The 21,985-nt window shown below is 44.2% G+C and overlaps 1 protein-coding gene across 1 annotated transcript in view; it reads right to left on the bottom strand.

Moving 5' to 3' along the window:
* FBN1 (fibrillin 1) overlaps positions 1–21,985 on the bottom strand; it is a 158,363-nt gene that overhangs the window by 108,753 nt on the left and 27,625 nt on the right. Inside the window, exon 6 of the mRNA XM_075273441.1 lies at positions 21,514–21,609. Coding sequence (XP_075129542.1) covers positions 21,514–21,609 — 96 coding nt within the window. The remainder of the gene's footprint in view (positions 1–21,513; positions 21,610–21,985) is intronic.

The following is a 21,985-nucleotide window of genomic DNA, read 5'->3' as shown; positions in this document are numbered from 1 at the left end:
ATGACATTTACCAAATAAAACAATTTATATGAATGAATGGACATATGGACAGACTGGACTTGGATATTAAAATGGCTAATAAATTATTTGTGTAGCTAATGTTTATATCTATGAATGGCCACCATTCTCAGTATGTAGCATGACAGGTGTTGGATTTAAAAAGATTCTTTAGTCAAGGAACTTCACATCATCAATGTAATACACTAAGTAATATTTATGCTTTTAGTTGATTTTTCAATTACATATGGAACCAGCACACGTCAGATGATATTTCGTGGCTAGACTGGATCAAATAGAACATTTAACATTACCCATGTTAATTCAATGTGAATCTCAAACATTATGTGGCCTTATGTTCCAAAACAACACTAGTCATATTACAAGTTTACTCATTTTTTGTTCTAACACAAAGTAGTAATAGTATTATTTCCTAGTACCAATACAAAATATTAAAGGGGGTCTATCACCTCCGCCAAGAATATTCAGCTGTCACCACCATGCTACACATGACAGTGATAGGGCCCATTCACACTACGGATACGCTGACTGATTCTGAACGTTAAAACACATTCAGAATCAGCGCGTATAAAACAGATCCCATTCATTTCAATGGGAGCCGGCATACGAGCGCTCCCCATTGAAATGAATGGGCTGCTTTTTTCTCTACGAGCGCTCCTATTGAAGTGAATGGGAAGCACTCGCGTGTATGGCTAGCTCAGCTCATTCCGAGCCGTACACGCGAGCGCTGCCCATTCACTTCAATGGGACTGCTCGTAGAGAAAAAAGCAGCCCATTCATTTCAATGGGGAGCACTCGTATGCCGGCTTCCTTTGAAATGAATGGGATCTGCTTTATACGCGCTGATTCTGAACGTGTTTTAACGCTCAGAATCAGTCAGCGTATCCGTAGTGTGAATGGGCCCATATACAACATACCTCTGCTATGTATGTCACTAATATAGATTTGGAGAAAACCAAACCTTGAAGCTAAAGCCACACATAGTAAAATGGAGCTAAAAAACCGCTGCTGAAAAAAATGGCAGAAATGACTCACGTGTTTTCCACAGCCTATTAAACCTATAGGGAAAATGCCAATGTTTCCGCTGGTATAGTTGACATGCTGTGATTTTCAGGTATTTTTTAAAATGTAGCTTTTCCATAACAGATTTTTTTCCTGCAATGTGTGGATGGGACTAGCCTGAATCTCATCCACTTTGCAGGTACTCTAAAACGCAGCATTTTTTCAGCTGTGTCTCTGTAGTGACAAAAACCACCTTGAACTGAATCAGCTCTTTTTGTTGCGGATTTTGCTGCGATTTGCTGAGCCAAAGTCAGGAGTGGATTGAGCAGGAGAGATAAGCTATAGGTACTTCCTACATATTTCCCATTCTTTCTGCAGATGCTACTAGATTTGGTTAAAAAATGCAGTAAAATCTGCAATAAAAAAGTACATTTTCTGCAAATTGGGGCCTCACTCGGATTTTTTTTTTTTTTTTTTTTTTTTACTATTTGTTTCCTAAATGCTAAAATACATAGAGTGTGGAGAGGGAAAATACACCTAAGACTAGGTTCACATCTGCAACTGGTCTCCATTCGGGGAATCTGCTTAAAAAAATTCAAGCAGGACTTTTCTCTCCACATTTTTCTACCTTTTAGAGGCAGAAACTGGGCAGAAACCGGGCAGACCGACAAACGGAAACCCAAATGCAGGTATGAACCTTGCATGAGTTATCAAGGAGGACAGATAACATAGCCTGTAGATAAGGAACAAAGCACAAATGGCAGCCTGAGACAAGAGAGTAAAATCACATAGGCTGTGAAGAGAGAAGAGAACCCATGGCAGAATACAGGATGAGTAAAATCACACATTCCCCCAGCATCAGTGTCAGCCCCAAGCTGTGCTGATACATGAAGGTCAGTGAAGGCAGCGGCATTTTCGACGCACAAACCTTACATTCAGCATGTATTAATATATGGAAAGGACAGGTTCTTATGAGGAAAATCTGAAACTAAGAAGAGGTTGCAAACTGCACATCAAGGAGTCTGAAAATAAAGAAATGGGGTCTGAAAATAAATGAAGAAATGAGGATTGCAGCCTGAAATAACTTTTTAAATTCAAGTTAAACACTTATATATGCAAAAATCTTCTTTTATCACATCAAAGTTGTGCATAACTTTCAAATGCCATAATTTTTGCTCCTACATTTTAGATTTTCCACATTCACAGTTCCAAAACAGGCAATTGTGGCTTATCAGTGATATAAATCAGACTACTTACACTTCAGAAGTTCTATTTAGTATTTTTCCATTTATTCACTTTTTTAGCATCATAAATCTGTCCACAGAGAGAACACTTTGTGTGGTGACTCCTTCATAATCAATTCAGCTTGACATGACTTTTGGGGGGCCACACCCCTTCCTCATGTAAAAGTGAATAAATGGAAGTATTTCAAAGAGGACTGGTGAAGTGCGGCCAGTCTGATTTATAGCACTGATAAGCTGCAACTGCCTGTTTTGGAACTGTGTATGTGGATAATTATATGGCACTCCCTATACAGGAGCGGTGTTTATGTCTTAACTTCTTCCTGAACAATCCAAGTAAATTATCAGGCTCCATAGCTGATCCTTGTGTCTGCAGTACGTTATTTTAAGGGATGGCCTAAAAATGCAGATTGCCATTCTGTACTGCTCTGTATCTCTCAGCACTGTATGTCAGATCTTCTCTGGGCACAGAGAGATAATGATCACTCAGGGACGTAACTACAGGGGTAGCAGCGGTAGCGGCTGCCACAGGGCCTGGGACATTAGGAGGCCCTGCAGGTAACGGGCCCTATTTAAATTCCAATCCTGGCTGCAGCTCACGGATGCTGGCGCTTCCCCTTCTGTGGAAGCGGCAGTGAGCAGGAGCCGGGATCAGCAAGTAAAGCCACGCGTCCGCGAACTCCACAAACATTGCTATCATTATACTCGGGGGTCTTTTCTGTTCCTCGAGTATAATGATCAGAGGCCCACGGGAGGTGACGAAACATAAAAAACACGGTTACTTACCTCTCCTGGGCTCCAGGGCCGGGCTTGCGTCCTTATGCATTGCAACGCAAGGCCCAGCTCAAGTGACATCTGCTCCATCATTGAAGATGGCCGACATCTGCTGGGAGTACGCTGGAGCCAGGAAGAGGTAAGTAATAGTGTTTTTTATGCTTGTATCCTCTACTGGGTCTCCGATTATTATACTCTGAGGTCCGAAAAGACCCCAGAGTATAATAATTGTTCATGAGTAATTCACAATGGGGCATAATACTGTGTGCAGGATGCTCTATGGGGCATAATACTGTGTGCAGGGGCCACTATGGGGTATAATACTGTGTGCAGGGTCCTCTATGGGGCATAATACTGTGTGCAGGGGCCACTATGGGGAATAATACTGTGTGCAGGGGCCACTATGGGGCATAATACTGTGTGCAGGATCCTCTGTGGGGCACAATACTGTGTGGCAGGGGCCACTATGGGGTATAATGCTGTGTGCAGGGGCCACTATGGGACATAATACCGTATGCAGGGGTCACTATGGGGCATAATACTGTGTGCAGGGGCCACTATGGGACATAATACTGTGTGCAGGATCCTCTGTGGGGCACAATACTGTGTGCAGGGGCCACTATGGGGTATAATGCTGTGTGCAGGATCCTCTATGGGGCATAATACTGTGTGCAGGGGCCATTATGGGGAATAATACTGTGCGCATGGACCACTATGGGGCATAATACTGTGTGTGTGTCATAAAGTAATAAAAGTGACTTTAAAAAAGTGTCATAAAGTTATAAAAGGGCCTGTCTTAAACTGCATTCACATGACAGAGTTTCACGTGCGAAAACTCAGTCCATGTGCTAGCCAGATTTACCGGCCTGAACATCATGATGAGAGAGGAATATCTATCAGTATAGGTATCTATGTTGCTATGAGTCCCTGCCTCCCAGCAACATATTGTCCCATACTCATTATAGTACAATATAGTCAGGGCCGTTTTAACACATTGGTGGACCCTGTGCAAAGACTTCATAAGTGGGACCCACCACCACCTCTCTGGTCCCAGAGTCTTCTAGGAGTAATAGGCGTGATGTAACAAAGGACACCGATGAGTGGGTGTAGCTTGGACCCACTGCCCACCCAAACCACCTCAGAGCTGAATTGGTCCCTTTAAAAAAAGGTTTGGGACTTTTTTTTTTAAATGTGAAAAAAATTACAGGTAAACTTATAAGCCTTCTAAAATCCTAAAAAAAATTAAAGTGTGGGCAAAAAATGATACCAACATAAAATAGAGATGTTAAACATTAATTATTACCTATTCTGTATGGTATGACTCTGTAATACAAGCATAAATTTGCAAATTGTTCCATTTTTTTCTGTAAACTTTGGCTCTTTTTTACAAATAATTTCTAAACATATTGGCCAAAACTTACCACTAACATAAAATATAGAGATGAGCGAACAGTGTTCTATCGAACTCATGTTCGATCGGATATTAGGCTGTTCGGCATGTTCGAATCGAATCGAACACCGCGTGGTAAAGTGCGCCATTACTCGATTCCCCTCCCACCTTCCCTGGCGCCTTTTTTGCTCCAATAACAGCACAGGGTAGGTGGGACAGGAACTACGACACCGGTGACGTTGAAAAAAGTAGGCAAAACCCATTGGCTGCCGAATACATGTGACCTCTAATTTAAAAGAACAGCGCCGCCCAGGTTCGCGTCATTCTGAGCTTGCAATTCACCGAGGACGGAGGTTTCCGTCCAGCTAGCTAGGGCTTAGATTCTGGGTAGGCAGGGACAGGCTAGGATAGGAAGGAGAAGACAACCAACAGCTCTTGTAAGAGCTAAATTCCAGGGAGAAGCTTGTCAGTGTAACGTGGCACTGACGGGCTCAATCGCCGCAACCCAGCTTTCCCAGGATCCTGAATGGAATACACTGTCAGTGTATTCCCGTATACCCGATATATACCCCGATACCCGTTCCAACGGTGTGCCCCCCCACCTTCACCCCAGAAATACCCTGCAAGTCCCCTAGCAATAGAATTGGGGCTATATACACCCACAATTTTTACTACTGGTATACAGTGCCATTGTCTGACTGGGAATTCAAAGAATATATTGGGAATACAAATACCCTCATTTCTTGCTACTGCCATATAGTGCCAGTGTCTGACTGGGAATTCAAAGAATATATTGGGGTTACGTGCACCCACAATTTTTACTACTGGTATACAGTGCCATTGTCTGACTGGGAATTCAAAGAATATATTGGGAATACAAATACCCTCATTTCTTGCTACTGCCATATAGTGCCAGTTTCTGACTGGTAATTCAAAGAATATATTGGGGTTACGTGCACCCACAATTTTTACTACTGGTATACAGTGCCATTGTCTGACTGGGAATTCAAAGAATATATTGGGAATACAAATACCCTCATTTCTTGCTACTGCCATATAGTGCCAGTGTCTGACTGGGAATTCAAAGAATATATTGGGGTTACGTGCACCCACAATTTTTACTACTGGTATACAGTGCCATTGTCTGACTGGGAATTCAAAGAATATATTGGGAATACAAATACCCTCATTTCTTGCTACTGCCATATAGTGCCAGTGTCTGACTGGGAATTCAAAGAATATATTGGGGTTACGTGCACCCACAATTTTTACTACTGGTATACAGTGCCATTGTCTGACTGGGAATTCAAAGAATATATTGGGAATACAAATACCCTCATTTCTTGCTACTGCCATATAGTGCCAGTGTCTGACTGGTAATTCAAAGAATATATTGGGGTTACGTGCACCCACAATTTTTACTACTGGTATACAGTGCCATTGTCTGACTGGGAATTCAAAGAATATATTGGGAATACAAATACCCTCATTTCTTGCTACTGCCATATAGTGCCAGTGTCTGACTGGGAATTCAAAGAATATATTGGGGTTACGTGCACCCACAATTTTTACTACTGGTATACAGTGCCATTGTCTGACTGGGAATTCAAAGAATATATTGGGGTTATAAATACCCTCATTTCTTGCTACTGCCATATAGTGCCAGTTTCTGACTGGTAATTCAAAGAATATATTGGGGTTACGTGCACCCACAATTTTTACTACTGGTATACAGTGCCATTGTCTGACTGGGAATTCAAAGAGTATATTGGGAATACAAATACCCTCATTTCTTGCTACTGCCATATAGTGCCAGTTTCTGACTGGTAATTCAAAGAATATATTGGGGTTACGTGCACCCACAATTTTTACTACTGGTATACAGTGCCATTGTCTGACTGGGAATTCAAAGAATATATTGGGGTTATAAATACCCTCATTTCTTGCTACTGCCATATAGTGCCAGTTTCTGACTGGTAATTCAAAGAATATATTGGGGTTACGTGCACCCACAATTTTTACTACTGGTATACAGTGCCATTGTTTGACTGGGAATTCAAAGAGTATATTGGGAATACAAATACCCTCATTTCTTGCTACTGCCATATAGTGCCAGTTTCTGACTGGTAATTCAAAGAATATATTGGGGTTACGTGCACCCACAATTTTTACTACTGGTATACAGTGCCATTGTCTGACTGGGAATTCAAAGAGTATATTGGGAATACAAATACCCTCATTTCTTGCTACTGCCATATAGTGCCAGTTTCTGACTGGTAATTCAAAGAATATATTGGGGTTACGTGCACCCACAATTTTTACTACTGGTATACAGTGCCATTGTCTGACTGGGAATTCAAAGAATATATTGGGGTTATAAATACCCTCATTTCTTGCTACTGCCATATAGTGCCAGTTTCTGACTGGTAATTCAAAGAATATATTGGGGTTACGTGCACCCACAATTTTTACTACTGGTATACAGTGCCATTGTCTGACTGGGAATTCAAAGAATATATTGGGGTTATAAATACCCTCATTTCTTGCTACTGCCATATAGTGCCAGTTTCTGACTGGTAATTCAAAGAATATATTGGGGTTACGTGCACCCACAATTTTTACTACTGGTATACAGTGCCATTGTCTGACTGGGAATTCAAAGAGTATATTGGGAATACAAATACCCTCATTTCTTGCTACTGCCATATAGTGCCAGTTTCTGACTGGTAATTCAAAGAATATATTGGGGTTACGTGCACCCACAATTTTTACTACTGGTATACAGTGCCATTGTCTGACTGGGAATTTAAAGAGTATATTGGGAATACAAATACCCTCATTTCTTGCTACTGCCATATAGTGCCAGTGTCTGACTGGGAATTCAAAGAATATATTGGGGTTACGTGCACCCACAATTTTTACTACTGGTATACAGTGCCAATTTCTAACTAGGAATTCAAAATGCGCAAGGCTCCCGGAAAGGGACGTGGACGAGGCCGTGGGCGAGGTCGGGGGAATGGTTCTGGGGAGCAAGGTAGCAGTGAAGCCACAGGGCGTCCCGTGCCTACTCCTGTGGGGCAGCAAGCATTGCGCCACTCCACAGTGCCAGGGTTGCTTGCCACATTAACTAAACTGCAGGGTACAAACCTTAGTAGGCCCGAGAACCAGGAACAGGTCTTGCAATGGCTGTCAGAGAACGCTTACAGCACATTGTCCAGCAGCCAGTCAGACTCTGCCTCCTCTCCTCCTATTACCCAACAGTCTTGTCTTCCTTCCTCCCAAAATTCCGAAGCTTTACAGAACAATAACCCAAACTGTCCCTGCTCCCCAGAGCTGTTCTCCGCTCCTTTCATTGTCCCTCAACCTGCCTCTCCACGTCACGATTCCACGAACCTAACAGAGGAGCATCTGTGTCCAGATGCTCAAACACTAGAGTCTCCTCCATCTCCGTTCGATTTGGTGGTGGATGACCAGCAACCCACCCTCATCGACGATGATGTGACGCAGTTGCCGTCAGGGCATCCAGTTGACCGGCGCATTGTGCGGGAGGAGGAGATGAGACAGGAGTTGGAAGAGGAAGTGGTGGATGATGAGGACACTGACCCGACCTGGACAGGGGGGATGTCAAGCGGGGAAAGTAGTGTGGATGTTGAGGCAGGTGCAGCACCAAAAAGGGTAGCTAGAGGCAGAGGCAGAGGTCAGCAGCTTAGGCAAAGCCAGGCCACACCCGGAATCTCCCAAGATGTTCCAGTTCGTACCCAGCCCCGAAAAACTCCCACCTCGAGGGCACGTTTCTCGAAGGTGTGGAGTTTTTTCAAGGAATGCGCCGAGGACAGATATAGTGTTGTCTGCACAATTTGCCTCTCGAAATTGATTAGGGGCTCTGAGAAGAGCAACCTGTCCACCACTTCAATGCGCCGTCATTTGGAATCCAAGCACTGGAATCAGTGGCAGGCAGCAACGGCAGGACAAAGGCCGCCTGCCGTTCACGCCACTGCCACTGCCTCTGCCACTGCCTCTGCCTCTGCCACTGCCACTGCTGACTGTGCTGGCGATGCACTCCAGAGGACGAGCCAGGACACCACTTCATCTGCCTCCGCCACTTTGTTGACTTCTACCTCATCCTCCCCTGGTCCTGTCTTATCTCCTTCTCCTGCACCATCAAAGGCACCATCAGGCGTTTCTTTACAACAACCCACCATCTCTCAGACATTGGAGCGGCGGCAGAAATACACTGCTAACCACCCACACGCGCAAGCCTTGAACGCCAACATCGCTAAACTGCTGGCCCAGGAGATGTTGGCGTTCCGGCTTGTTGAAACTCCCGCCTTCCTGGACCTGATGGCAACTGCGGCACCTCGCTATGCCGTCCCTAGCCGTCACTACTTCTCCCGGTGTGCCGTCCCCGCCTTGCACCAGCACGTGTCACTCAACATCAGGCGGGCCCTTAGTTCCGCGCTTTGCACAAAGGTCCACTTGACCACCGACGCGTGGACAAGTGCATGCGGACAGGGACGCTACATTTCACTGACGGCACACTGGGTGAATGTAGTTGAGGCTGGGACTGCTTCCCAAACTGGCCCGGTGTACCTCGTCTCCCCGCCTAACATTCCTGGCAGGGACACGAGAAGAACACCCCCCTCCTCCTCCTCCTCCACCGCCTCCTCCTCCGCCACCGCCTCCTCCTCCGCCACCGCCTCCTCCTCCGCTGTTAGATTGACCCCAGCTACGAGTTGGAAACGTTGCAGCACTGGCGTTGGTAGACGTCAGCAGGCTGTGCTGAAGCTGATCAGCTTGGGGGACAGACAGCACACTGCCTCCGAGGTGAGGGATGCCCTCCTCGATGAGACGGCAATATGGTTTGAGCCGCTGCACCTGGGCCCAGGCATGGTCGTTTGTGATAACGGCCGGAACCTGGTAGCAGCTCTGGAGCTTGCCGGACTCCAACATGTTCCATGCCTGGCCCACGTCTTCAACCTAGTGGTGCAACGTTTCCTAAAGAGCTACCCCAATGTTCCAGAGCTACTGGTGAAAGTGCGGCGCATGTGCGCCCACTTTCGCAAGTCGACAGTAGCCGCTGCTAGCTTAAAATCTCTCCAGCAACGCCTGCATGTGCCACAACACCGGCTTTTGTGCGACGTCCCCACACGCTGGAACTCAACGTTTCAGATGTTGAATAGAGTGGTTGAGCAGCAGAGACCTTTGATGGAATACCAGCTACAAAACCCTAGGGTGCCACAAAGTCAGCTGCCTCAGTTTCACATCCATGAGTGGCCATGGATGAGAGACCTTTGTGACATCCTACGGGTCTTTGAGGAGTCCACAAGGAGGGTGAGCTCTGAGGATGCGATGGTGAGCCTTACAATCCCGCTCTTGTGTGTTCTGAGAGAATCCCTGATTGACATCAGGGATAACTCAGATCACACAGAGGAGTTAGGGATAGCATCCGATCCGTCACAGCTGGAGAGTAGGTCCACACATCTGTCCGCTTCACTGCGTTTAATGGAGGAGGAGGAGGAGGAGGAGGAGGAAGAAGAGTTGTCCGATGATGTGATGGTGATACAGGAGGCTTCCGGGCAACTTCGAATCGTCCCATTGTTGCAGCGCGGATGGGTAGACATGGAGGATGAGGAGGAAATGGAGATTGAACTTTCCGGTGGGGCCAGAGGAGTCATGCCAACTAACACTGTGGCAGACATGGCTGAGTTCATGTTGGGGTGCTTTACAACCGACAAGCGTATTGTCAAAATCATGGAGGACAACCAGTACTGGATCTTTGCTATCCTTGACCCCCGGTATAAAAACAACATCTCGTCTTTTATTCCGGTAGAGGGGAGGGCCAATCGCATCAATGCTTGCCACAGGCAATTGGTGCAGAATATGATGGAGATGTTTCCAGCATGTGACGTTGGCGGCAGGGAGGGCAGTTCCTCCAGTAGGCAACCAAGTTCTCACCGGTCCACACAAACGAGGGGCACACTGTCTAAGGTCTGGGACACCTTGATGGCACCCCCTCGCCAAAGTGCCGCCACGGAGGGTCCTAGTGTCACCAGGCGTGAGAAGTATAGGCGCATGTTGCGGGAATACCTTTCCGACCACAGCCCTGTCCTCTCCGACCCCTCTGCGCCCTACACGTATTGGGTGTCGAAGTTGGACCTGTGGCTTGAACTTGCCCTATATGCCTTGGAGGTGCTGTCCTGTCCTGCCGCCAGCGTCCTATCTGAGAGGGTGTTCAGTGCAGCCGGTGGCATCATCACTGACAAGCGCACCCGTCTGTCAGCTGAGAGTGCCGACCGGCTCACTTTGATAAAAATGAACCACCACTGGATAGAGCCTTCATTTTTGTGCCCACCTGTGTAAAGCACCCCAACATGAAACTCCATGTCTGTACTCAACCTCTCCAATTCCTCCGCATCCTCATACTCATCCACCATAAGCGTTGCACAATTCTGCTAATACTAGGCTCCCTCCAACATGATTTCCCCCAACTCTGCTGGTTAGAGGCTCCCTCCACCCTGATTTCCACCAACTCTGCTGGTTAGAGGCTCCCTCCACCCTGCTTTCCCACAACTCTGCTGGTTAGAGGCTCCTTCCACCATGAATTTGCCAAAACTGGGCTGTTTAGAGGCTCCCTCCACCATGAATTGGTCCAAACTGGGCTGGTTAGAGGCTCCCTCCACCATTAATTGGTCCAAACTGGGCTGGTTAGAGGCTCCCTCCACCATGAATTTGCCCAAACTGGGCTGTTTAGAGGCTCCCTCCACCATGAATTTGCCCAAACTGGGCTGTTTAGAGGCTCCCTCCACCATGAATTGGTCCAAACTGGGTTTTTTAGAGGCTCCCTCCACCATGAATTGGTCCAAACTGGGCTGGTTAGAGGCTCCCTCCACCATGAATTGATCCAAACTGGGGTGGTTAGAGGCTCCCTCCACCATTAATTGGTCCAAACTGGGCTGGTTAGAGGCTCCCTCCACCATTAATTGGTCCAAACTGGGCTGGTTAGAGGCTCCCTCCACCATTAATTGGTCCAAACTGGGCTGGTTAGAGGCTCCCTCCACCATGAATTTGCCCAAACTGGGCTGTTTAGAGGCTCCCTCCACCATGAATTTGCCCAAACTGGGCTGGTTAGAGGCTCCCTCCACCATGAATTGGTCCAAACTGGGGTTTTTAGAGGCTCCCTCCACCATGAATTGGTCCAAACTTGGCTGTTTAAAGGCTCCCTCCACCATGAATTGGTCCAAACTGGGGTGGTTAGAGGCTCCCTCCACCATTAATTGGTCCAAACTGGGCTGGTTAGAGGCTCCCTCCACCATTAATTGGTCCAAACTGGGCTGGTTAGAGGCTCCCTCCACCATGAATTGGTCCAAACTGGGTTTTTTAGAGGCTCCCTCCACCATGAATTTGCCCAAACTGGGCTGTTTAGAGGCTCCCTCCACCATGAATTGGTCCAAACTGGGCTGGTTAGAGGCTCCCTCCACCATGAATTTCCCAAAACTTGGCTGTTTAGAGGCTCCCTCCACCATTAATTGGTCCAAACTGGGCTGGTTAGAGGCTCCTCCACCATGAATTGGTCCAAACTGGGGTTTTTAGAGGCTCCCTCCACCATGAATTGGTCCAAACTTGGCTGTTTAGAGGCTCCCTCCACCATGAATTGGTCCAAACTGGGGTGGTTAGAGGCTCCCTCCACCATTAATTGGTCCAAACTGGGCTGGTTAGAGGCTCCCTCCACCATTAATTGGTCCAAACTGGGCTGGTTAGAGGCTCCCTCCACCATGAATTTGCCCAAACTGGGCTGTTTAGAGGCTCCCTCCACCATGAATTTGCCCAAACTGGGCTGGTTAGAGGCTCCCTCCACCATGAATTGGTCCAAACGGGTTTTTAGAGGCTCCCTTCACCATGAATTGGTCCAAACTTGGCTGTTTAGAGGCTCCCTCCACCATGAATTGGTCCAAACTGGGGTGGTTAGAGGCTCCCTCCACCATTAATTGGTCCAAACTGGGCTGGTTAGAGGCTCCCTCCACCATTAATTGGTCCAAACTGGGCTGGTTAGAGGCTCCCTCCACCATGAATTGGTCCAAACTGGGGTTTTTAGAGGCTCCCTCCACCATGAATTGGTCCAAACTTGGCTGTTTAGAGGCTCCCTCCACCATTAATTGGTCCAAACTGGGCTGGTTAGAGGCTCCCTCCACCATGAATTGGTCCAAACTGGGTTTTTTAGAGGCTCCCTCCACCATGAATTTGCCCAAACTGGGCTGTTTAGAGGCTCCCTCCACCATGAATTGGTCCAAACTGGGTTTTTTAGAGGCTCCCTCCACCATGAATTGGTCCAAACTGGGCTGGTTAGAGGCTCCCTCCACCATGAATTGGTCCAAACTGGGGTGGTTAGAGGCTCCCTCCACCATTAATTGGTCCAAACTGGGCTGGTTAGAGGCTCCCTCCACCATGAATTGGTCCAAACTGGGCTGGTTAGAGGCTCCCTCCACCATTAATTGGTCCAAACTGGGCTGGTTAGAGGCTCCCTCCACCATGAATTTGCCCAAACTGGGCTGTTTAGAGGCTCCCTCCACCATGAATTTGCCCAAACTGGGCTGGTTAGAGGCTCCCTCCACCATGAATTGGTCCAAACTGGGGTTTTTAGAGGCTCCCTCCACCATGAATTGGTCCAAACTTGGCTGTTTAGAGGCTCCCTCCACCATTAATTGGTCCAAACTGGGCTGGTTAGAGGCTCCCTCCACCATGAATTGGTCCAAACTGGGTTTTTTAGAGGCTCCCTCCACCATGAATTTGCCCAAACTGGGCTGTTTAGAGGCTCCCTCCACCATGAATTGGTCCAAACTGGGGTGGTTAGAGGCTCCCTCCACCATTAATTGGTCCAAACTGGGCTGGTTAGAGGCTCCCTCCACCATTAATTGGTCCAAACTGGGCTGGTTAGAGGCTCCCTCCACCATGAATTGGTCCAAACTGGGGTTTTTAGAGGCTCCCTCCACCATGAATTGGTCCAAACTTGGCTGTTTAGAGGCTCCCTCCACCATTAATTGGTCCAAACTGGGCTGGTTAGAGGCTCCCTCCACCATGAATTGGTCCAAACTGGGTTTTTTAGAGGCTCCCTCCACCATGAATTTGCCCAAACTGGGCTGTTTAGAGGCTCCCTCCACCATGAATTGGTCCAAACTGGGTTTTTTAGAGGCTCCCTCCACCATGAATTGGTCCAAACTGGGCTGGTTAGAGGCTCCCTCCACCATGAATTGGTCCAAACTGGGGTGGTTAGAGGCTCCCTCCACCATTAATTGGTCCAAACTGGGCTGGTTAGAGGCTCCCTCCACCATTAATTGGTCCAAACTGGGCTGGTTAGAGGCTCCCTCCACCATTAATTGGTCCAAACTGGGCTGGTTAGAGGCTCCCTCCACCATGAATTTGCCCAAACTGGGCTGTTTAGAGGCTCCCTCCACCATGAATTTGCCCAAACTGGGCTGGTTAGAGGCTCCCTCCACCATGAATTGGTCCAAACTGGGGTTTTTAGAGGCTCCCTCCACCATGAATTGGTCCAAACTTGGCTGTTTAGAGGCTCCCTCCACCATTAATTGGTCCAAACTGGGCTGGTTAGAGGCTCCCTCCACCATGAATTGGTCCAAACTGGGTTTTTTAGAGGCTCCCTCCACCATGAATTTGCCCAAACTGGGCTGTTTAGAGGCTCCCTCCACCATGAATTGGTCCAAACTGGGGTGGTTAGAGGCTCCCTCCACCATTAATTGGTCCAAACTGGGCTGGTTAGAGGCTCCCTCCACCATTAATTGGTCCAAACTGGGCTGGTTAGAGGCTCCCTCCACCATGAATTTGCCCAAACTGGGCTGGTTAGAGGCTCCCTCCACCATGAATTGGTCCAAACTGGGTTTTTTAGAGGCTCCCTCCACCATGAATTTGCCCAAACTGGGCTGGTTAGAGGCTCCCTCCACCATGAATTGGTCCAAACTGGGGTTTTTAGAGGCTCCCTCCACCATGAATTTGCCCAAACTCTGCTGGTTAGAGGCTCAATCCACCCTGATTTTCAAAACAAATGTTGGTGCCAACCTCAACTTACTACAAGGGCCAAATTCACTGCTGGTGACAAGCTCTCCTCACTGCAAGTGCCAAATACACATGTTTCAAGGTGTTTTCCTACTGTCAGAGAGGTGGTATTGAGTGTGTAAAGTGTGTAGTTGTTAGGCTGTGATGTTGGGGTAATAGAGGGTCTTTGGTGTGTTAGATGCCCCCAGACATGCTTCCCCTGCTGTCCCAGTGTCATTCCAGAGGTGTTGGCATCATTTCCTGGGGTGTCATAGTGGACTTGGTGACCCTCCAGACACGGATTTGGGTTTCCCCCTTAACGAGTATCTGTTCCCCATAGACTGTAATGGGGTTCGAAACCCGTTCGAACACACGAACATTGAGCGGCTGTTCGAATCGAATTTCGAACCTCGAACATTTTAGTGTTCGCTCATCTCTAATAAAATACAATATGTAATGATAAAAATTCTTCGAATCACATAGATAAGTAAAAGCATTCCAAAGTTATTGCCATATCTGTTGATTGCCTGAATATACTTTAGAATATGCTCTCAAGGAACACTGAAAAATGTCTTATATTTATAGCGGACAATATTCATTATATTGCTTTATTCTTTTCACTTTTATAGTTGTTTTCCATTCATCCCAGATACGATTGTGTCTATAGAAACAATATAAAATGGCCATAATAAAAGCGATATATATGGAGTTGAATAACTCTAGTTCATGCAGAAATTATAATCAAGTGATGGTGTGAAGTTTGGCAAAAGCATCAAACACGGGGCAAACACGGGTGGTGGGATACATGTAAACTATATGTTTGGAGTGGAAGGTTCTGGAATCTCTGGACACGGATCACCATGATTTATCGAGATCGACTTTTTCATTTCAGTCTTCTTAGGACTAAACATTTAATAGAACAGCTGAGCATTTTACAATTTTTTGGAAGATGTGAAAAAAGGGGATGTGAACTCTTGTACACCCTGTAAAGCATAAATTTCTTACCAAAAGAATATGTGCTCTGTACATTAGGTCAATAATTACTCACTTTCTTTGGAAATCTACCAAGTGACTCCACCTTTTAAACTAGCGCTCACTGTTTGAGTGTATGACCAGGCCTATGCACAGCCGTAGTACATAATATATACCAGTGGCCTATGTCTTACCCCCAAAAGGATTTGGCAACAAAAGCTTGGATCTCATATCTCAACATTTTCAGAGGTTAAACAAAAGGAAAAAATGTTTGCAGAAACGAAGTTCCTAAGTCATACCTTATATAAATAGTGACGGTTCTGGAATTCTTAATTAGTTTCAGTTTTTAAACAAGCCCGTTAGTTAATGACAAGTTGAGTAAACATCTCGGTGCTAACGCCTCTCTGAACTGCACTTCCCCGTTCCAATATTTCAACCTTTCAACAACTTTCAAAGCAGTAAAACTGAAGCCGTAAACCACAAGCTGTAAGAGGAACATGACAGTCGGTAACCAGTGCCAATGAAGATGCCCACTGCTGCAACTGAGAGGGCACCAATAAAATGGTTCTCTCTACTACGGGAGTTGTGGTTTAGCTTTACCTGCAACTCAAAGCTTATGTCAGCTCAGATAACATTATTAAGACTAGAAGCAATGGGAGATGAAATCTATTCAATGTACCCAGAGATGGACAGAAACGACAGAGGTAACTAAACGACAGCCCTCTTCATATGGCCTGTAAAGTGGGCATGACTAGAAGGAGAGTAACCCATGTGAATGGCTGGTAGGACATCATGTCGGCTCATTTACTTTATCCTGTTGTTTGTATATTCTGTCCATCCCTGGGTACATTGAAGACATCTCACCTACCATTTTGTGGCAAGGCCAACAAACAGTACAAAGTGGTGTTTCTTGCTACTCTCCTTCTAGCCATGCCCACTGGCTTAAGCAAAAGCATAAAACTGGCTTTGGCAAAGCCAAAGCATTAAATAGACTCCTATTTGCAAGATACTTCTATCTTATCTATATTTTATAGGAATTATAATATGGTAATTTTTACAAACTAACAGGCAACCCCTTTTATTGTAAGGGATGGTCATAATTTTAGCATATGCACCATGTCTTGTAAAATCCATTAACTTAGGAGCCCTTAGTTGCTTTGAATGTCATGTACCTAGCACAGTAAACATTGCCCATATCTTTTTATCTGTTTATATTGAAAAAGTTATCAAGTATATGAAAAACAACTGCACATAGTTGTAGCTTTCAACGTGCAAAATGTGACTGCATCCATGCGCAACCTGCAGCCAGCACACCACATCTGTCCCTAGAATCACTGTCCAAAAGTTATCTTTGTCCAATACTGTGATGAATCCAAACAATGATGTACTACAGATTAAGTCATTGTAGAAGAACAGATGCTTGAGATGGGTGGCAGTAAAGAATGCAGCGTAATATTTCCAAGCGTTTAGAGAGTACGCACATCGCTACCGCCGCACTATGTAAATCATCTGATTGACACCACAGTAAAACTAACCATTTGTTTCATGAAAGTAAATATACTCCATGGATATGAATGTCATTACTCAGCTGTAGCAACAAAGCACAAATATTTAGCGGAGTCTAGGAAGCAATGTGTAGACAGATGTCCTACCATACTGTACTTCCCTCCAAGTAATCTACTATGTTTTTGAGTCCTATGGAGAAGCATGCATACATAAAGATCATGAAGGTTTACACGTACTGCAGTGACAAATGCCCTACCTGATGTAACCAGACAAATGAAGAACATCACAATATTAGGTGTGTGATAGATGACTGAATATTAAATAATGTACACAAATATTCTTCAGTTATGTCCCCAATTTTAATATTGCATAGTTTGCTTTGTTCCTAAAAGAGTGGTGTTAATATTATTTTGTTTCTTCTATCCAAACCACCATTAAGTCACATCTGATAACACTTCCTATACTGAGAACTAGAAAGAACATGTCCCATTCTAGCAGCACCCAACTATTCCTCTTCTCCTTGAATCTACGATTACGTTCAATACTGGGCACCTAGATGACAGTCGCGTAAGAAGTGAAACATGAAACTCTATAGAGGAAGGAAATACACAAATTATCTTTCACATGTAAGGTCAAAACTAGGATCAACATGCAGTCACTTAGAAGACATTGATTTTCTTAACTATTCTCAACTGCATAATATCTTCATCAGACTTCAAACAGCCAAATATAAATGTCAGATGCAGTTATGTAATATATTCCTGCTTACTACCAAGCTTCCCTCTTTGAATTTACAACAGAACCTAAGAAGCTTTCTAGATCCACTAAAGATATGGAAAATCCCATGTGAAGAGGATGGAGGGCATATAGTAATAAGCAACTCCGCTTTAGGTTTCATTGATATTACCTTGCAAATACCCAGTCAAGTATGAGGATCCTTCTTCTAGATGGGGAGCAAAATACTTTATGTAACACTGCTTTGCTTGTTATTGGAATAGACTTAAAGGGGTATTCCCATGAACAGAATTATTTTTTAATTTGTAGAAAATTAAAACTTAAACATTTTTGCAAATATAAGTAATTAAACACTTTGCAGAGTTTTAAAGATTTTCTCTAAATATCTTGTGGTCACAGTCTGTTGTCTTGATCGGTTGACAGTGGATACGACCATGAATGCGGGAACTTTCTAAGGTCAGAAAATCCTCTATGATTTCCTTATTGTGGCCGGGATATCTTTTGATACATGTAGTGTCCCTGCCTGATAACACAGCTACTATAAGAAAATCATAGCTGGGTTCCCAACAAGTCCCAGACCATAGAAAGTTTCTGCACTTGTGGTCCTATCCATTGGCAACTGATCAAGATAACAGACTGTCACCACTAAGAAAGTTAGAGAAAATCTTTAAAACTCTGCAGAATTTTTAACTACTTATACTTCCAAAAATGCTTAATTTTACTTATCTGCAAATATAGATATGATTATGTACATGGGAATACACCTTTAAAGATATAGACTGTGGTCCAATGTAATGTCTACATACAAACTGTGTTCTGTTTAGTTTTCCATTCTATTTTGAGCGTTTTGTTGAAATCTTATATGAAATATGTATAAAGAAAAGTCATCTTAGAACAGTGATCTGCAGCCAAGCACCTTTACATGGTAGTAACTGCATTTCTTAAATTTGTGATACGCATTCGCACAAGAACAGATCTTGGTAGAGAGTAGTGAGGAAGAGGTGTATCTCGTGTCGGCTCAGAAACCTTTACCCCTAACTGAACATTTGGCTGTGGGTAGAGCCGGTTAGTGAAACAAGATGGTCTGCACTGGCTATAAATTTCGCTCTTGTGAACCCGAACAGTATTACCTTGTCCTCACAATACTATTATATAATAATACTAATGACAGTATATGTTTTGCCTGAAATCTAATGTTCTGCAATTATACTGATCCTATATGATTGTATATCAATTCTTATTTCTAATTTTTTCCTTGTGTGTATGACTATCACCATTTTACAAGTTCTTTCCCAATCACAGTTTTCTGCTGCAAATTTAATACTGTTTTTATAAGATTTTTTACTTTCATAGTATGGCATATTTTACTGCATATGGTAAGAAACATAAGGCTTACTTTACTCTATTATCATCAATCTCTATAGATTTGGCAAAGTGCCTGTTGAGCCTTGTTTCCTAAGGGAAAGACAAATCTTCCCCAGCGGAAGATTCATTGGTGTATCCAGACACATGAATCTCATGTATGCAGATCATAAATCTTAGGCAAAAGGACAAACTACTTGAGCGGGGTGCTCCCACACAATAAAGATTACATATATAAGCTGAACAATGTGTTAAAACCAAGGAATTATGCTTTGTATATGACTTCTGTTGGGAGGGGGCTTGCTGAAAGGTTAGGGGGTTACAATCATTTGTAATAGGAATCTTTGAAATAATCCCACAATAGCAAAGGAGCCAGACCACAATTTCTATACTACAAAACAGCCTTGGAATTAATCACAATAGGGAAGTCCATACAATCTAACAGGAGAGGTGACCCAAGTAAAATATGATACCATATTGTAAGTTTCAAATATGGATACAATCAAAATCCCTAATAAATTATTTTTCACCTACGGTGTTTATAGGTTCAAATGTGTCGGGACCATTGGTGTTTGCAGGAGATGTTTCATGAACTCTATGCTTCAAAAGTGGTGTTACTAACTATACTGAATACATAGATGCAGGACATCAGCACTTCTAGGCCATGTGGCTATACAGGGAAGATGCCCAGCGGTACCAAGTGCCACAGTATGGATTTCTAGGACAGTAAATACAGTAGGATTTCTTTAATTTGGGATACAATCCTTTTTTATAAGCATCCAATTGATAATCTGGCCTATTTGACAATCTGATAATCTGACCTATTTGTCCTCATTGTTTCCAAAATAAAGTATCTATCTAAGGGGAAGAAAAATGAAGGTGTATAATAGAACCAGTGTCCCCCAGATATGCTTTAGGGTAGTGCAATAGTAAGATGGCAGTACCTCTGTTGTTAAGGAGGCTCTTCATTCAATTCTTTGAGATACTTAAAATTTGTTGCAGCTGCACCAATAACCATAAAGAAGAAGGAAAGGAGCAGAAAGAGGATAGCTATATATAAGAAAGTGAAGAAGGAAGAAAGACAAAAGTGGAGAAGTTAGTGAAAAGTGAAATTTTAGAAATCTAGTAAATAAAACACGAGCCAACATTGTCTTCACAAACATATGGAAACAGTGTGTTTCAAAGTGGACCTGCTACCTGTTGGGAGTTGGACCGGAGCCTTCGCAGTGCTGTGCGGAGGCTGCCGGCCCTGTCCTCGTTGTGCTCCCGAGTCCCCTACTTTGGGATCTCAAGAGGCAGGCCGTAACCTCTGCAGTGATGTGTTGGTGTTGCTGGTTTCCTCCTGAGCCAGACGAGGGACTTCCTGTTTCGGCCTAGCGGTGGGCCGGAGCCTATTTAAGGAGGGCTCTGGCTCCGGACCGCCGCTGGTTAATCAGTTATACCTCGCGTCCTAATAGTAAGCGTTTCTCCTGTTATCTGACCTGTGTTTCTGACCCCTTGCCTTGACCTCTGACCCTGCCTTTGCCTCCTGATTTGTGTACAGTGCCTGCTCCTGTTTATGACCCTGGCTTGCCTCTAGACCTCGGCTTCCTGTTTTGTATTGCTCTACTGCTCTTATTATCGACTCACTTTCCCACTGTACTGCATTGCCCTCTAGTAGACGACCAGGACCCGGCTCTGATGAACACCATTGTGGGGTTGGAGTTGGTGTGACCCGGGTGGTTTTTGACACACTGCGCCATGTTAACCATTTAAATCAGTGTATCTAGTACTGGTTCTCACTTTAGCTTTGAACTGCATCTGCTATCCTAACACTACTAATACAATACACTACAGTAAATGTAATACATCATTTGTCTGACAATGTGACACTTATCAATTTGTCCCTTTTTTAATCCATCCACCCCTTCAAATGAAAGCTTCAAGAAGATTCAAGATTCAAGAAGATTATATGTAAATTAGCTCTTATTCACCAAGTGGGCAGTAAATTTTCTATGTTCTATGAGAAAAACAAAGGTTTCCACATGGCCATAAAAGGCTACCAGCAAACTGAACTGCATATTCAATGTAACAGCTCTCCTTTAAAATTTATATTAAATAATGTGTACAATATGTATTTCTGTATAATTATTCTATGAAGTCTATATTGGTCATATGACCTGTTTTCTGGTAATAATGAAGCTTTTATAGTTTTTTTAGTTTATAAAGTACAGACAAAATGTACAAATTTCCATTTGCATGGAACTAAGGCATAGCTAGCATAAGCATAGAGCTATAAGCCATAATAAGTAAAAAAAAAATTGGCAATATGAAAAAAAAATATTAGTCCATCTGCCATAACATAGACCCCTGTGGTAATCCAGTAGTTCAGTTACTGAGGTGTATACAGAATAAAGTGAATGGAGATTGTAGTTATAGTATGGCATTATTTGTGCTAGCAGCATGCCTATCTTCTCCATTTGTTATTACCTCTTTCACACTGGGGTCCTGTGAAGCCATATGTGCAGGCACATCTATTTGGAGCTACGCACCGTCCACCATTTAGACACCCATGTTCACAGACAGCTGTAAGTAAAAGGAATACATATCAAAACATAAATTGTACACATATGTACAAAAACTGTGATCAGTGCAGGGAAAGGAGGGACATGACATGGGAAAAGAAGCATTTTATTTAATAAAATTTATTGCAAAGTTTACCATTATTGAATCATGAGATGTATTATTACAATATGCTTTAAAGGAAAAGTGTCGCCAGGAAATGTTTAAATCATGTTTGTAAATTAAATATATTTCTTAAGAATGTGATGTTGCTTTAAATTGTCCATGTTATTATTTATATATTTTTTTTAAAAATCCAGTACTCTTGCGCTACTAAACCTAAAATAGTTTGTGATTTCCTGTCTCCTGAAGGACTATGGACCAAAGACACAATGGTCTG

This window comes from Leptodactylus fuscus, chromosome 5 (genome assembly GCF_031893055.1).
Source record: "Leptodactylus fuscus isolate aLepFus1 chromosome 5, aLepFus1.hap2, whole genome shotgun sequence".
NCBI classification, from domain to species: Eukaryota; Metazoa; Chordata; class Amphibia; order Anura; family Leptodactylidae; genus Leptodactylus; species Leptodactylus fuscus.
This window is presented reverse-complemented; position numbering and strand designations above follow the sequence as displayed.